We start from the raw sequence: 18,292 nt of genomic DNA on the forward strand, positions 1-18,292 counted from the left end.
GGTTTCCGTTCCATCGACTCCACTTCGCTAGCCACCACGCTGCAGGTTGCCGATGGGATCAACGATAACAATTCTTTGGGGGTAGCAGATATTCACATTTTTCCGTAGCACGTGAAACTGGGTTGCAAAGAACAAGAATAAGAATTGACTTGGTTTATTCGAATCACAATTACTTTGTGTGAGTCGAACATGGGAAAATAATACGGAAACCAAACACACGTGTGAATAGAATCCATCACATATAGGTTATTCTGGGCTAAAACGTACTGAGCACATTACATACACATGTATCTGACAAAATATACAGGACCATTTTTTTTATCTTGCTTGTTTGTAGGATAAGTGTTTTGGAAGTGTACAGATTCATTCATCTTAGCATCTTTTGTATTGAATAAATGGGACTTTCTCAAACAAAAAGGTGTATTCACAGTGGACGTTTAATATCCCGAGACATCATTCAAAGAAAAGTAGGCCATTGTGTGTCAGCGTCACACTCCAAATGATAAAATTACTCGCAAATTATTTAATTTGGAAAATCGTAGCCAATGTCAACCTCTACCACAAATATTTGGCAGGACCCCCTTGAAAAAGTCTTGAGACTCTGTGAAGCTTTCCTAGGTAACATGCAGAATAATTAGTACACAATGGCCTACTGAATAACCTCATGGGATGGTTGGTATCCATTCAAATTGTATATGGAATGCTTGTTAAGTAATTCCTGAGGTACATTGTCTGGGTTCGAACGAGCAAATCCAGAGAACAGGACAACGCAAAATCCACAAGTCCAGACAGCCCCCACCCATGTACATCCCAATATCTTCCACGCTTCAATGAAGAAAATCTCTTGCCAACTCCACCTTATAATCTTGTTTCCACCGTCTCATTTTCTGCCTATCTCTCTTTCTCCATCCCTCCATCGGCCTCCCATCGTTAATTTTGGCCATCATGGCTCGCGATGCGCCCCCCATTGTCACACTTTTGCACTTCAGTGAAATCATCGCTGCTTCTTCTTCTTGCCGCGGGACGCCTGCTGGTGAGCGCGGATGACGTCCATGAGGTTGTCGGCGGTGACCTGCTGCTGTTGCTCCTGCTTCTGCTGCTGCTGCTGGCGCCGCCGCTGCCGCTGCTCGTGCAGGTGCGGGGAGTGGAGCAGCTGGGCGGGCAGCTGAGTCCCCGTGGCCTCGACGCGTGACGCCAGGTCCAGGAAGAGGCGCCGGTCGCGGTTGTTTAGCAGGGAGATCGCCGTGCCGCGCCGGCCCAGGCGCCCGCTGCGCCCAACCTGGGCACGGGCGGAATACGACGATAAATGGGCCGCAACTCAGAACTAACGCACGGTCGCATGTCGTCGTCGTCATCATCCAGGCATGATCAATCCACTGCTAGATGAAGGCATTACCAAGCCGGTTCCACAAACATCCACAAAGCACCTGCACAGCTGTGAAGCTGAACAATGGTGGTAAAATGGAAATATAGGTGACTTTTATTTCTTAGCAAGCTCAATGAGAGCCTTATCACTCAAGATCAATCCATTGCTCAATAAAGGCCTCCGCAAGCCATGGGCATCTCTCACGGTCCCATGACACTACCATTGTTCTAGCACGTGCACATGAGCCAAATTCGTTACTCCGTGGTGCAAATCTTATCGAAAGATCCCTCCTTTTGCTTCCACTCTGTCGTTCGTATTGACCACTGGTTGCCATCTCTCTAGCAGTGTCTCCTATCCATGAACGCTCACTTTTCTTAGCAGTCAATATTACGTCTCGAACCATGTGCTTCCCATTTCAGTCTCTCAATGTAAATCCAAGCATGCTTCTTTCTGCAATGTTCTGCTTTTGTTCCATTATATTTGCAAATGTCAATGTTTTTGATCCATAAATGAGGTAATACAAATTTATCAAAACATATTTCTTTAGGGATATTGATACATTGCTTTTCTTAAACATACAGCTTAAAAAACATGGTTGTAACCACGTTCTTTTCATTTTCTTGAAGACACGGTTTTAGTGAAATACAATTGCCTGTATTCATCGTAAATTGGTTCTGCAAAGGTTATACAAAATAGTGAATGCGCTGACTGTTCAATGAATGAACGATGTATCATATGGTGCTAAAAACAAAAGTCTGTTTGGAACGCGAGCGAGACAATATATTGAACTTAGTGTTTGAGGTGTTTTTTCTTCCCCAATTTTATCACAATCGTGCTGTCGGTGCCATCACGAGATGAAGAAATCTAGTCAGAGCTCTCTCACTGCTGTGCAACCCTTCTTGTTACAGAATGGCCCGTGGAAGCAGATATCACAGAGCTATTACCGGGGTTCCTTCCAGTGACATCTACTCCAGAGAGTGGGGGGGGGGGGTAGCACAACAGTCAAATGGATACTTTTAATTTCAGAGGTGGAATTTAGCCAAGTAAAGCGAAGAAGAACATTTTACGTGATGATTTGTTGTGTGCAGTCATTGGTGACCGGGCTGAAACCATCAACTCGCTAGACTTGAGAACCCGGTATAATCAGAGGCGGCTGAAACCTAGACTTGATCCCAGGGTCTCAGCTACGGTGGCTCAGCGCCCTGCGACCTCTGAGCCACCCTGCCACTTTTATTGATGGTACCACGGCACAATAAACCGACTTTTGGACTTTACCCCGACACAAAACACCTGCGTTGGGATGACCGGGCAGAAGCGAGAGATCACCGCACCTGATGCACATACTCGTCCATGGTGGACGGCAGGTCAAAGTTCACCACCAGACGGACGTTGACGAGGTCGAGTCCGCGTCCGAGCACCCCCGTGCTCACAACCACCTCGTACTCTCCGGCCAGCAAACCCTGCGGCGCACGCGACCAATCGATTGCCAGCCAGAGAACATATACACGCGCAGAACTCCGATCCGTGTCTCCACATGAGCCATGGTCAATCCGTTGCTGGATGGAGGCCACCCCAAGCTGCCGCTGACACTCATGATTCTGTGATGTAACAATCCACCTTGGCATTCCCGACGAATGTCGAGTCAAGTTTGATTTTGTTGAACCAGGTGAGAACTCAGGAGAACGGGATGAGTGTAAAGGGGCACCACGGTGGCGAGATGATAACTACTTCGCCTGATATGCACGAGGGCATAGGTTCGGTCTCCCCTTGGTTGCTTGGATTTTTCTCCGGGTCCTCCGGCTTTTCCCTCCACATTTAGAATCAACGTGCATTTAAGAGTATTTGGCTGCGATACATTTCCACACGATGATAAGTCACTTCGTTGAGCTATAATTTGTGATATCCAGGTCGGTTCTGAAAAAAAGATCTATACACAGCTCAGTGGGCCGTACCTGGTAAAATAAACACATTCCTGTGGAGGGAGCTGGTAGGAACGTTGGGTTGCTCGGTCAATGGCCAGGGTCAACGGTGGCGTGGTATATTCCGTAAATATGCCCGACTGTGAGGGCAGGCACAAGCCGGCGTGAGTAGGTTAAACGTTGAGTTTTATAAGGGCACCACGGGGTGACCAGCCCTTCCCCACCCAGCCCCCCCCCCACCCAGACCCACCCTCCCCACCCAGCCCCTCCCCACCCAGCCCCTCCCCACCCAGCCCCTCCCCACCCTCCCCACCCAGCCCCACCCTCCCCACCCAGCCCCACCCTCCTCACCCAGCCCCTCCCCTCCTACCCAGCCCCTCCCCTCCCACCCAACCCCTCCCTCCCCACCCAGCCCCTCCCTGCACGATGGACGGACACAATAATCCCCTGTGGGCTGGTGTAACCAGGAGGTTCCTACCAGTAAAAATAGTTTAGTTTAGTTTCACTCTGATCGCCAGCGTTCTGCCAGATCTGGGTGAGATTCTCGGACGGTGACAGCGCATTCCCAGAAGGGGCATCGTGACTTGAGTTGGCGGCAAGGGACATTGTTCAGGTCTTGGTTGATGGGTAGGTTGTTGTTGGAAATAAAACGCATAAACCCCCTTCCCTGTCAGTATAATTACTCCAAAGCTCTAGCCATTGCACCTATCACTTCCCAAAGAGCTGTGGTGACCTGAACGTGCGTGGGGTCGGTACCTGCAAGACGCTCGTGCGCTCCGTCTGGGGCTTATCGGCATGCATGGCCGCGGCCTTGAGCCCCATCACGGTCTCCACGGCATCCGCCAGGAGGTCCGCGCCCATCTTGCTGTCGACAAACACCACCACGGGCGGATGGTACAACTTCTCGTCCTGAACGTGAACAAAACGCAGCAAGGGCAGTTTACATACACAACATTTTGGGTGTAAACGCGGGGACATATTGATTGAGGCTGGAAGAACCCGATGAGTCACGGAGATTTTTTTGACGGGCGCCCACTGCAAGCTGGGGTTGGCAATGGTGGAAAATGACAAGAGGAAGTTCCATAGGCATATAAATGAAACGTTCGTACGTGAATTTCGGACAAGACAACAGAATAATATAAACAAAAAAAATAACAGCAACAGTTACAAATTACACAAAGGATAATGTGCACATGCAATTAAACTCAGAACAAATCATTAATCACTGACGTACAATAAACTATCGATTATGCATGCACAGAATACCCAGGTGGTGGATTAACCGTGCTTGTGCACAAAAAAAATGCGCAAGAGGATGCCGATAATATCCATGTTGATGCACGGAAACATTGTCTGGGTTCTTTTGTCAGAAATGTCGACAGAGGGCGCCGCTGCATGAGCCATTCACACCGTACAATTAGGGTACAATACGCGCAACAAACAAATCCTGCGAGAATTATACCTTGTCACGGCAAAGTTGCGGAGAAGGAAATTTGAATGATTACATGTTAAGTCACGCAAACAACACGTTCGTCAAAACAAGCTGCTTTTCCGAATTTAGTAATTATTACTTACGCTCGTTTTTATTAACGTTCGACGGGGAAGGGCAAGCGGCCCACGGCAGTGCAGTGTGGCGTCCCCGCGGCCGTGACATCATCCGCTCAGTTCCGAGCAGAATTGCTTCTACCCATCACCACAGTGCCTCCAGAGGTCACGGGAGGGGTCAAACGCGAGAGGCTCTTCGCTTCAATGCAATCACGGAGTCAAACGAGATCCAGAAACCTCAATCTGACACGGCAGCCATTTCAGTCGAATACATAATTTACTACCTTTTGTCAATCCACTGCTGGATTGTCGGTCGTGCGGGTTGTTTAAGCCATACTTCACCATGCTGGTCAGCATGAGTTGATGATATCACTGGCGAATGTTGTTAGTCGTCGCTAGAGTTTGAACTCGGGTAGCCAGGTTTGTAGAGTAGTGGATTTGCCACCGCACCGCCATTCCAAGCCTATGTATCCGTACATTCTGTGCAACAGAAAACCTGTTCTTGTTTACTTTGTAACATGCTGCATGTGCAGTGTTGTGCAACGTCAAACATTTAACTGGTGTTATTTAGAGAGTGCGCAGGCGACTAACTGGTGCTCTGATGTGCAGATGCAGCTTTCTTATGCACCGATAGGCTGCGGTCACCAATCCCAAACCAGGGACCACATAGTAATGCCACCATCATCTGCGAGCATTCGCCGGTAAGCATTTAAGATAATCACCATGTGGCTCCTCTTGAAGCTGCCTGCTCACTGGCTCGCTCGCCAACTTCCACGGAAATATATAAATGATGACGATATACTCCCGAACCTTGCGATAAAAGTGAAGTCTTACAAACCGACCACGTATTGTTGACACACACCCGACAGTCGATCACCAACTTCCCTCTCGACCCCTCGCACCTTGAGGATCTCAAAGAGCTTTTTCTTCTTGGACGGCTCCTCAACCCACAGCACAATCTGCCGCACGTTGGAGGCGGGCGCGGCCTGACCCCCGACCTCCGACCCTTCCCCGGCCACGGCGATGCGCACGGGGTCGCGGGTCAGCCGCTCGGCGAGCTCCACGGTGGCCGTAGGAAGCGTGGCCGACACCAGGAGGCTCTGCCGCTCCTCGGGTGTCTCTTCCCGCACCGCCAGCACCTGCTCCCTGAAGCCCAGCTTCAGCATCGTGTCGACCTATGGGTGCCGCAGCAGGAGCATCAGCGACGACGGGGATAACGGCACGGCACAAAGGCTGTTCGCGATTCGGTTCGAGAGTCGATACATTTTGCGGCTTGCGTTTTGTCCGGCTTGCTTGACAACATGTTTCGTTTCGTCTCCGTTTTTCCCCATTCGATTAAGACGTAATGTAACTCGAATGTATTATTTGTATCATATAATGCATCATTTTAATACAATATGCATACATGTAAAATAAATTAACGTCACGCGTTCTACTATATTTGCATCATGGCCGTAAAGAACTATTTTAATTAATCGATTAATCGATGCCAAGTTACGTGCCTAGAACAGAAGGTGGATTGCAACTAAGCAATGTACATAATGGTTACTGTAATCAGAATATATCCAAAACGCATACAATTCTGTACTATGGTGGAGCATTGTAAAATGTGTAACAGAGAGACATCTCGAGGCCATAAAAAACAATACGGGTTCGCTTGCTCGGACAAATACTGCTGGATAACATTGGTCAGGAAAATAAATAGGCTGACCGACTAAACATGGTTTATTTTTAAGTGAAGAGAGGGATGGGAGTCCGTTTCATCATTTATATCTACCCGGTGATTTTTCTCGTTCAGTGTCAGACGCTATTCAATTGTCCTTACAGTACTCCAGCAATGCCCGTCAAATAACTTCAGCAAAGCTGTGGCAATGTCAAGGAAAATAATTTTATTCCTACAGCGCCTTTCATCAAGGATCTCAAGGCGCTATACAAGTCGCAGCAGTGGACACTCAGCGCAGGAATATAATAAAATTAACGCAAAAGCCATTTGCGTGAACTAAAAGTCAAGTAAGTGGAAGTGTATAAATGAGATCTGAGACTAGGATAAGGGTGTACAGTCTAAACAAACGTGAGATGGGCCTTGGTGTTGCTTGATACATCATTGCCCTCGTGAAAGGTACAGTAAAGGCATTCCAATTAGCAGTCTGAAACAAGGCGTGGTGGTTACCATCAATCAGCAGATGCGTACAGCTATAACTCTACATTCCAATTTTTGACCTGGAGGCAAAGCCGAATGTGCCCTCACCTCTATGAGACCTCCTTTACCAGTGGCAAAATATAGTAGTAGGTTTTTACCCTTTAAACTGGTACAAAAAACTAACACCTTTATACAAGGCATCATGTTTGCAATAACCACAACACAAGCAGTCAAAATGCAGACAAAAAGAAACAACTCTGATAATGATATGCACTGTCCTTGAAGTTGATTGGTCCACACCCGAGACAGCTTTTCTTAGAGCCTAGTCTCCATTGGTGTTGGACCAGATGACGCCAAAAGGCGTACAACTCAAAAACAGCGCACTATCAAAGTATTGAGAGCTCGGGGTAAGCATTTACACTATGAGACCTCCTTTACCAGTGGCAAAATATAGTAGTAGGTTTTTACCCTTTTGTTTGCATTTTGACTGCTTGTGTTGTGGTCATTGCAAACATGATGCCTTGTATAAAGGTGTCAGTTTTTGTACCAGTTTAAAGGGTAAAAACCTACTACTATATGTGCCCTCACCTCTTCGCTGCAAAGGTCTCACCTCATCTATGACGAAGATCCTGACGGAATTCAGGCGTAGCGCATCTCTTCTGAGTACCTCCAGGACCCTCCCGGGAGTCCCAATCACTAACTGTCGGGAGAAGAAAAAAGTCAGGCGAAGAAATCGGTTCCCGCAAAACCGCAGCAAGAGACCGCAGGACAACCGTGCGCCGACTCGTATCGTTCACGCAGTCATTTCACATTTCGACGGCGCGCTCTAAAATGCACCCACAAATTCATATCAGGGCCGACACTACCTGTGATTAAACTGAGTACTGTACATACAAAATTTTAATTGCCAATTTGCCTTAACTGTTATACTGACAATACTAATAAATAATGGAGTTATTTCGCGGACATAATTGAACGTGACTGAGGTGTGGAGCCGTGGTCAGTGTCAGTAAAAATCAGCAGAGAGCGGCGAGGCCTTCAAGTGTCTCTCGAACGGCCACTTTCCAGACGGTGGTGCGTGCCACGGAGAAACAACGCCCGACGATGACAGTCTTGGTCCTATTTTTGGTAAAGCTATCACATCCTCTTGTTTAATGTACATTTTCAAATTTAATACGTCTACAGGGCAGTACCAGCCAAGGACAATCGTGAAAAAAATTACGCGGCAAGTCGACATTTTGCAAGATGGGTTCTTCACCCAAACCTCGCTGCAGATATCCATTTTGCCCAATCATCTACATTCAAATGTGTGATAAGCAACGCCGACGTGTTTCTAGCTGCATACCTGTCAACCCATACGGTTTACCCGTATTCTTGTACAGGGAAATAGAGTTTTTAGGTCCATTCGGCCTACAGCCGTTTCAATACGGACAATTTTTTTGGTCTATTTGTTTGTGTTTCTCCCTTGTGATGGGACTTTGTAGCACGGGGTGACCAATAAGGTCTGAATTGGTCTGTAATAAGGTAGGGCACTGAGAAGGGGTTGACGGGTATGTAGCTGCCTCAGCTCGCTGTACAGAAACGTCACGCGTCGGGCAGTCCTAGCTTGCTACTGCACTGGAGTCATTATCGTAGTAGCATTGGATTGTGCCTTCCAGAATTGACTTGTGCTTTGCGGTTGGTATTTTTTAGTTACATTTCTGAGATATATTACTTTAGATTTTTTATAATGTAGAAAGTACAAAAATAACATGGCGAGCTGTAAATAGGCTAACTTTGCCTCAAGTTAACAAACTGGTATCTAAAGGTGGGTAAATCACTTAAAGGTCAGAGCAATGAGCTGGCAATGCTCTAGGCCTAGGTTCAAATTCTGCTTTTAGTATTGCACGGTTAAAGTGGATTCTCGGGTGTAGCGAGCTAACGCACTCAGCCCAATCACAGAGGGCTGCACGAAAAAAACACATCGCATTGAATGTAGTTAATTTGAGCAAAATTCCGCTTTATAAAATTATTAAATATAGTATTGTGCCATCTTGAGCTGAACATTTCTTTCTGCAGCGAGGGCACGTGTTGGGAAAGTGCTCCCCTCGTGCGTGGATGGCGAACGGTCACTCGAAGGGATTGCAGAATCTGCTCGAGATCAATAGGTCAACATAAGGCTGACGGCGGGGCTGGGCAGCAGCGTGGGCAGTGGGGGCACCTGTACACGCTGCCTCAGGCGGTGCAGCTGTGGGGGCAGGGGCAGCCCCCCGATGAGCAGCGCCGTGCGCATGTGGGGCAGCCCAGCCATCAGCTCCTTGGCCTGCCTCTCGATCTGCATGGCCAGCTCGCGCGTCGGGGTCACGACCACGGCCAGCGGGTCCCGCGCTTCGCTCGGCCCCTGCGCACACAAAGACAAAGATCCCCCTTGTAGCCTTAACAGACTGTTTGGGCAAGTGCTGTTAGCAGGCGCTTATGAAGGCCGGCACGGCACACGAGGGGGTGGGTGGCCAGCACCACGCTCAACCGCCTTTGTCACCCTAGTGGCCATGTTTACACATTGCACCACACACACATATATATGCGCATGTCACCACAGTGCGATGACCAGAGGCAGTCACAAAAACAATGCATTTGATGCAAATTATCCGATGCAATAATAATGACAATGTGAAGTGTGGTGCAATATAGATAGGTTACGCCAATTAAAATTATGTCTTTAACCTGCATGTGTTCTGTAATATAGTTCCAAGCGGGCATCTCTCCACACATCTTTGCGCATTTTTCAGTTTTTGTTCCAATTGTTCGTTGATGTTTATCTGTCTCATCCGTATGTTACAGCAAGTAGCACACACCGATTAAAACGTCCATTCTCTAGGCACAATGGTGTTTTGTGCTCAGTGTCAAGTTCCGTTTTCTACAAGCACTCCAACCTGCTCTCGCCTGCATATTTTGCTTCACCACTTGCCTCCCAGTCCACCTTCAATAACTCTCCTAGGCATCCACGCTCTGCTGTGTTTTCCAGTTGCGTCAATGTATTAGAAGCAACAACCAGATGGCTAGTGTAGTATTCGGGACAATGTACATGATTCTGTGCATCGTTTTCATTGAACACGCTCGCAACTGTACATGCACGCAGGCTTGTAAAATGTACAGTAGGTCCTAGGCCAGTATTTTTTCTTTTGCAAGCCAAAAAACAATGCGACAAATGTGTTGCTTAATTTAGGGTGAATAAATGGAATCCACGTTGAATTGCCACGGCTTTTTCAGCGCATTCACAGCAAATCTCTCGGAATGAGTTCATCGTGGCAGAAGGAATTTGGTCTAAAAGCCAGAAGTGGTAATCCGTCTGGATTGAAGGCAAATCTGCAGCATCTTGTGCTCCAGATTATGGAGTCGCATAATGAGTTCACGTAATGGTCATTGCACAACACCAAAACAGTTTTTTATATCAGTTATCCAAATAAAACGCATGCAAAGGTACATGCAAACATACATGCATGGATTCTTTCTTTGCAAAACTAATTATTGCAGGCGGTAATTTGGATTGGTTGTGGACATATCTGTATTGTACAAGTTGATATGCTCAGCCCTTTCGTCAATCCACTGCTGGATAAAGGCCTCCACACACCGTGCTCTCCTTGGGGGTTATTTGACCGTATTCCACCAGGCTGGTCAGCGTGGATGGTGAAGGTAGGGAGCATAGACGTTGGGGCATAGTATATAACAGAGTTTTGCTGCACTGCACCAATTACAACATTGCCATGCAGCAGCCGCCAATATCCGTTTAACTCAGTGCTCGCCCATCCACGCGCTATCCAGGATCAACCCGACTTATTTTCCAAAACCTTATAATACCGGATGCAAATTCAGTGCTTTGGGTCGTAGGTAAAGATCCACAGCACGGAGGATCAACCGGGCACTGTTGAAGAGCACACCGTTTGAACGCGACGACTCACGCAGCCGGCAAGAAGAGCGACGATGGGCACCAAAAAGCCGGCGGTTTTCCCGGAGCCGGTCTCGGCTCTTACGATCACATCGCGGCCGCCCAACGCCGGCGGCAGCATCTGCATCTGCACGGGCGTGGGCTCGTGGTACCCGCACGCCGCCAGGTTCTGCGCCAGCGCCTCCGGCATGGGGCAGTGTGAGAACTCGAGTACGGGCCGCGGGGGATCGCGACCCTCCACCGAAATTCCCAGTGAGCGGCGCAGCGAGCGCACCTGCTCCGCCGTGAGCGACGAGATGAACGAGTGCTCCTCGTACCTGTACCTGCAAAGCGGTGGCGGGGGAGGGATGTGAACACAGTTGCCGATGGTCTAAATAATTTTATTTTGCAGACCTTTTGTCAATTCACTAGCGCAGGGGTCGGCAATCTGCGGCTCCGAAGCCACATGCAACTCTTTATGGACTACTTCGTGGCTCATGGACAATATAATTGCAAAGTAAAAAATTCATCGTAATTAGTTTCGATTACAATGATTTGTAATGCGGCATTACAAATCATTGTGCATGTGCTGTTCTTAAATTAGTGGTAAAAAAATTGGTTTGACGTTTTTCATTAAATACCATCTTGTATTCACATGCAATGTGGCTCTCAAATATTTAAGTTTTTTTTACCGAACTTGAAGAAATTTAGGGGAATGATGATGATCTCCCCATGTCGTGCTGGTTATAGCTGTCGCTTGACCACACCGGTCAGAGTGAGATGGTCAAATTGCGGTCCAAGACCAATTCAGATATCACGCGCCACTGATCTTAGCTGTGGCCAAGTTCATAGCCACTGCGCCATTACTTCACCCACTGTACCAAATAAGAATAGAGCTTGCCGGATGAGCTTCAATTTAGCCAAATTAAGTACTCATTTTAATACCATGGGGTTTTTGTGACTGGGCTGAGACCATTGACTAGCTAAACTTGAGAACCTGACATCTACGAGCAGTAATCTACTTCTGTCCACAATCACCGAATTGCTTTAACAGCACTTTCTCAAGAATTACTCATTGTATCTTGCTTTTACAAACCACGTTGTTTGGTCAATAACTAAATATTAGATTTTACAATACACAGAATAATTAATTTAATTGTTGTTTAAATCACAATCGTTTTAAATATTTTTTTTTTTACGTGGCCAATTCCTCCTCAGGATAATAATGAAGGCTTCACCGGTCAAAATGTCATCTGGAGGCAGATGTCCCTTCAGAGCAGGAGCCGATTGTGAGAGTTGTATAATGGCCATCTTAGTGATTTAATTTAACGGAAGTGATTTATTTGACTTAATGACGGAAATTACATCACATGTTCTGATACCATCTGGAAAAAGCATCATTTTGTCTCTAGGCTGATTTTTGGAGTTTTCAGATTAATAAAAAGTTGGGAATGCATAACCGTACCCACACACATTTCCCATTAACGTTTTCATGAGGTCAAAGGTGTCGGATGAGGATTGCTAAATGCAATCAACTAATGCGAAACACAGGTGACTGTATTCTCGACAGACCGCGCACAATCGCAATGTATGTACAAATGCTGAACTTCTTTTGCACCGTACATAGCCAAGGGTGCTAATCGGAGGTACGGGAATATGACACAATTTTTACTTACAACCCTGGGAAAATAAACTTTCCCCAGAATCGCGCGAACATGTCCGGCGTACGCACTCGTTCTGGGTCAGAGGTCATCGTCCTCACCCGTGGCTCTCCGCTCCGCTCTCCGCGTCGAGGCTGCCGCTCTGCTCCACGAGATCGGGCACGGGCGTCTCCTCGGACGTTCCGGGCGCCTGCGTCAGCACTAAGTGGTGCGCCTTGCACTGAAGGCTGCAGACGTCGCTCTCCGTCTCATTGCAGATGTACTCTCCATAGCGGCCGCACACCACGCACACCGGCTCGCCGGTCTCCGGCCACCGCTGGTTCTTGCTGCGACAAAGCGGAAGCACGGTGAACTTTCGGGTGGTTTGCTCGCACATGCCGCGGGCTGTGTTAATGTCACTGCATGGAGTAGTAACTTTCCCGGTTTGATGTTTACATTTTATTCTTCCAATACAAATACTAATTTACAGGCCATTGTCATCCATTGCTGGATGAAGGCTTCTCTGTGCGACGTAGGTCATGGGGTTTGTATGACCGTGTTTCACCATGCAAGTCAGTCCGGGATGGTGAAGAAGGTTTGTGTGTCCAGGACACGGTCAGATATGAATCATCAATCATGTTCGCTATGGGCGGTAATCGAACTCAGGATGTCAAGTTCACAATGCAGCGCTATAACCAATACGTCACCACTCCAACCCGAACCTACTGTGAAATATAACTTTACATGTCAGTATACCTGTAGGAAACAACTGGAGCCTCGTCTTCGTCGTCACTTTGCCCATGCTTGACTTCTGCCTGGGAAGGGCTGGTCTCTGGGGTAGGAACGGCAGTGTGTGGTAGGATCTTGGCACGTCCGGAAACAGTTTCCCTAACAAGTCCTTGCTCCTCATGTTCCGGCCGATCTGCTGCACTCCCCTGGCATGTGAAAAAGTCCACGGAATTCGCACGGAATTGCACGAGTTCTTGAACGCTTCCATTTTCCACTGTACATTTTCTGCACGTACACATTGATGCGAACAAAAGCAGTGTATAATTTAATAAAATTTCTTTCTTCGTGCTCTTAAGAAGGCATTGGTAAAACTAACTGACATATGTGCAGGTAGAAAGCTTTGTCAAACCACTGATGGATGAGGGCATTGCAGGTCGTGGGGGTTAATTGGACCATACTGCCTCTGCTGACCACCACGTAGCATTGCTCCACAGCTGCCTAAAGCACTATAGGGGGGGGGGGGTAACCCATGCAAGCATCAGGCTCCAAGCTGGTTAGCTTCGTAGTTTAGAACATTTATATTGCCAGTTGTAGATTTCACACAGATGATAGTCGGATCACGTATAATGGAATAAATATTGCACTAATCATATTGCTTTCTTAAGAAGATATTGGTAAAACCTAGATATATTTAAAAGTCTGGGGAGAGTTCACAGCTGAGAAGCACCACCTTGGGCCATATGCTTTCGGTTTACATTGGAAGTGTTCCTGGAGTGACATGTGGTGTAACACAGCACTGTTAATGACACGTCAAATGAAAAATGTATACACCGAATGCAGGGTGCAAAACTGAGCACACATCGAGGTATTCCTACTTGTAAAACAAATGTTCAAGTTGTTGCTTAAAACGCAGTTTTTCCCGATAGACGGAATCAACAAAAAAACCACAAAACTCTTAAATATACCAAACCCATAGCACGTCAATGCAACTTAAAATGTTTGCTTGAGCAGTACCTTTTGTCCATACTGTGTTTACACATGCCCATCTGTCAGCTGTTTCAAAGGGTGTTCATGCTATACACCAGCACCTCAAGACATAATAACCGCACACTGGGATATAACTCCAGGAGAGGAATATTACCAGGTCTTAATTTCAGCCGGGTCTGTCTTGGTCAGCCATCCAGACAATACTGCAAATCTGTCACAAAACATCGAGTATATCTCTCGCTCAGGCTGTGGCTGTTAGTCGCGTGCCTATTTCGGTCTGCCAGTAACCTATACAAGTGTTCGACTACCAGCAAACCAGCATATACCGTGCTCTTCAACTGTTCAGATAAGTGTCTCACAGCACGCGAAGGCCATGAACCAACCACAGCAGAGCGAGACTTTCATCCAGCATATGGATTGACAAAATAAATGACTGAACATGTCCATCTCAAGTGGAGCTGGTTCAAGACCACGATATTCAACATCAGTGCCCTGCACCACTCAAGCACCTTTTTGAGTCAAGCTTGAGCACAGCCCTTGCTGCAGGAACTAGCACAAGTAAACGAGCCCTGCCAGGCCGTCCCAATAACCGCACGGAGCTAACCTCTGCGTCTCCTTTACAATGGCCTTGGAAGCTCAGCACGAACCCCCAACGCCCATCGAACCTGGGGTATTACAGGTAGTCCCCGAGTTACGATGGTCCGACTTACGACATTTCGATCTTACGATGGAGATACGACAAAATGCATTTTAAAAGTTTTTACAGCAGATAGGATTGTTTCCTGAAAAAAACTTTCTATTAAATTGCAGTTCATGTAGGTAGGTTAAGAATTTACCTTGTTTTTTTACTTTACATTTTACTGCGCAATACAGTATTGTAATTAATAAATACATAGTCTATAGTTTATACGATACGGTACTGTAAATTGCTCTGTTTTACTAAATTATCACCATTCTTCAAGACTCCTGGGTAGGCGAGGCCATCTTCGACTTACGATATTTTTGACTTACGATGGGGGTCGTCGTAACGCATCTCCATCGTGAGTAGAGGACTACCTGCAGTTTGGTTGGCCCGCTTGGTGGCTTCTCGGCAGCCTCTCCTCCTGGGGGGTCTGCGGAGGCTGCTGCAGCGACTCGCGGTCTCTTCCCGTCCGCAGGAGGCTCCGTGGGACCCCCTCGCCTCACCTTCACGGCCCGCGGCACAAACATCGGCGGTCCTTCTGGCGTGGACGTTCCAAAGTCGGTTACAAACCATCGGCCACATGCAAAAGCAGACATGGAGCCATGGAAATAACACATTCCTGCGGAGGGAGCTGGTGGGAACGTTGGGTTGCTCGGTCAATGGCCAGGGTCAACGGCGGCGTGGTGTATTCCGCAAATATGCCAGACTGAGGGCGTCCACAAGCCGGCGTGAGTAGGTTAAACGTTGAGTTTTAAAAGGGCACCACGGGGTGACCACCCCCTCCCCACCCAGCCCCACCCCTCCCCCCACCCAGCCCCACCCTCCCCACCCAGCCCCTCCCCCCCTCCCAGCCCCTCCCCACCCTCCCCTCCCAGCCCCTCCCCACCCATCCCCTCCCTCCTCACCCAGCCCCTCCCTGCACGACGGACACAATAATCCCCTGTGGGCTGGTGTAACCAGGAGGTTCCTACCAGTATTAGTCTGACTTCCATTGTTTTTATCACCTGTGCGTTGTTTTTTTGTTTGTTACGAAAATACGCAGACGTTCGAATCACGAATTCTCATGCGTGTGACAGGTTAGCACGCACTGCATCTCAGCAGAGCTGCACAGTACTCTTTGGTTATTTCGGTAAAGTCACGCAGATGAAATAAAAAAATATGAAAAATAAGAATAAAAATAAAGAATAAAATTAACTAAATTAAATCACGACGTTTCGGAGGCAACACAAGCTTTCGTCGTCAGGTGGGACAACCACAGCAAAAAACAGAATTACTGAAAAAACCAAAGAGTATGAATCCTTGCAGTCACGAAAACTTCAAATCTAGAATTAGAGCTGCACAGGTTACAATGTTAGTGGCAGTGAGTGGGTTAAGTGACCCACCACTTGGCGCGCGGACGCAACACTTGTTTTCTTGGTTCTTTCGGTAAAGTCACGTAGAATGGAAATAATAAAATAATAAAAATAAAGCATTATAAGATAATTCTCACGACATTTGGGCCACAACGCAAGCAGCCGTCCTCAGGTGAAGAACGCTGTCTTTCTGACAGACCTGTTCTTATTATTTTATTATTTCCATTCTGCGTGACTTTACCGAAAGAACGAAGAAGATGAATCCCTGCAGTCACGAAATCTTTAAATCGAAATGCAACACTTGTTGATGACACGGGGGTGATGTTTCACCGTGTGAAATTTCCATGAGGGTATAAGGGTCAACCCTCTCGTCAGTTCACTGCTCAATGAAAGGCCTTCCCCACACTGGTTAATTCATGGGGATGCCCATTTCAATCGATCATTCGCCTTTAATAAATGTTCCACGTGGTTTTATTTTCGGACTGTATAACCTGTCGTTACCCCAGCATCTCGAGGGACAAACAAATGTACGAGTGTGTTTAATGAATTATGTGAATCGATGGCCCAAGGCATTGATTTTGTCATAAAATCCCTGCAGCCACTATTTATTCTGCATGCACAGTCACGGCAAAACGTGAATTGCGTCTTGAATGAAAGGTGGAAAATTAATCGTGCAGTGTGAAATGCCATGATGATTTGTCCAGTTTGTACGATCACTTGTTACATTTAGTATTGTCCATGTTGCCTATACACAGTACTTGAGGTTTTAGATTTGAAGTTTTCGTGACTGCAAGGATTCATACTCTGTTTTTTTCGGTAAAGTCACTAAGGCGAAAATTTAAAATAAATTAAATCACGACGTTTCGGAGGCAACACAAGCTTCCGTCGTGATTTAATGTTTTACCTACGTGACTTTACCGAAAAAACCAAAGAGTACTTGATATTTTGTTGCTTTTAGAAGAGGAATTTACTTTATTGGAGGGCGTCTTGTGTTGTTTACGTCTGTTACCGTCTCATGCATCCTCTGCCAAGTCTCATCTGTTCTCTCATGAGAGCACCGTTTGTTCCATTAGACTAAATGGGTTCCACTAAACCTGCCAACAATTTAACGCGGTCACAGCCATCGATTAGAACCACAATCTCTTCCACGCACGCTTCGTGAACGTAACATTTCGACGCACGTATCACCTGTACACGGATCATTTAATGCGTTTACAAAACCGGGTGAACATCTCCCGTGTTTCGTACGGACGTGTGTACAGCGAGAGGAGTTTGAAATCTGCAACCGAACGTGGACACACACAGAGGCACTGTACACACACACACACGCGACCAACACACGAGCCACCATTACCCGGTACAGTGAGCCAGCAGTGACGTCAGCCCTCCCTCACCACGTGACGGCAGCCGGGGGGTGGGCGGGGCGAGCGAGGGGAGGGGTTAAGCTGGGGGACAAGGGGCGGGGTTGAGGGGGGGGACTGAGGTGGGAGGGAGGGAGGGAGGGGGTCGGCGCGCGCGAGGGGGGGGAGCTCACCCACTCCACCCACTCCACCCCACCCCCCGCGTCACGTGATGCGGAGCAACCCTGCTTTAGATTTCGTAGTCCGCTTAGGCGAGGCGCGCCGCACTCGCGCGTTGAGCGGCGGCTGCGCGTGCGCTGTGGGAAATGTAAAGCGGCTCACCGCGCTGCCTTGCGTTGGGCGGATTGTAGTGGAGGTGGCGGCGGCGGTGATGCAGCGTCTCGCAATCGACGCTAAGGCGACATCATTCACACGAATAACAGCCAGACACGGCGCCGTGTCTTCGTAGGCGGCTATCTACAATGAGGAGGTTACTCGGCTTGTTGTGATTAAATCGGCGTTAGCGCCTCGCGATAGTCAACCACCGCGGGTCACCTTCGGCGTCAGCGATTTCTAAAACCGCGCGCATTACAATCAATTAAAAAGAGCCACCGTGGTCATTATTTTGCTAAGAATTAGTGGATTCTTGTAACAAAAGGCTTGTGCACTGTACTGACAAACGATCGGG

At 47.7% G+C, this 18,292-nt stretch overlaps 2 protein-coding genes across 7 annotated transcripts in view; one reads left to right on the forward strand and one right to left on the reverse strand.

The window, feature by feature from the left end:
• Positions 1-138: 138 nt before the first annotated feature.
• DDX59 (DEAD-box helicase 59) lies at positions 139-18,018 on the reverse strand. 6 transcript variants are annotated; one of them, XM_061550509.1, is made up of 11 exons: positions 17,947-18,018; positions 15,287-15,450; positions 13,271-13,449; positions 12,637-12,861; positions 10,909-11,218; positions 9,171-9,350; positions 7,581-7,670; positions 5,733-6,005; positions 4,042-4,194; positions 2,698-2,826; positions 139-1,279 (listed from the first exon to the last, which is right to left on the reverse strand). In XM_061550509.1, exons 2-11 carry the CDS (start codon positions 15,437-15,439, stop codon positions 995-997), a joined length of 1,977 nt encoding a protein of 658 aa, XP_061406493.1. In that variant the 5' UTR covers positions 15,440-15,450; positions 17,947-18,018; the 3' UTR covers positions 139-994. The 6 variants fall into 6 exon arrangements, with proteins under 6 accessions (XP_061406493.1, XP_061406495.1, XP_061406494.1 ...); XM_061550511.1 differs by having other exon boundaries at positions 15,287-15,447; positions 17,947-17,974; XM_061550510.1 differs by lacking the exon at positions 17,947-18,018 and adding an exon at positions 17,619-17,660.
• CAMSAP2 (calmodulin regulated spectrin associated protein family member 2) overlaps positions 17,955-18,292 on the forward strand; it is a 41,601-nt gene continuing 41,263 nt past the window's right edge. The window contains exon 1 of the mRNA XM_061550503.1: positions 17,955-18,094. The gene's annotated coding sequence lies outside the window, so the exon portion shown is untranslated. The remainder of the gene's footprint in view (positions 18,095-18,292) is intronic.

This window comes from Lethenteron reissneri, chromosome 12 (genome assembly GCF_015708825.2).
Source record: "Lethenteron reissneri isolate LAM-NWPU_2019-01 chromosome 12, ASM1570882v1, whole genome shotgun sequence".
NCBI lineage: Eukaryota > Metazoa > Chordata > Hyperoartia > Petromyzontiformes > Petromyzontidae > Lethenteron > Lethenteron reissneri.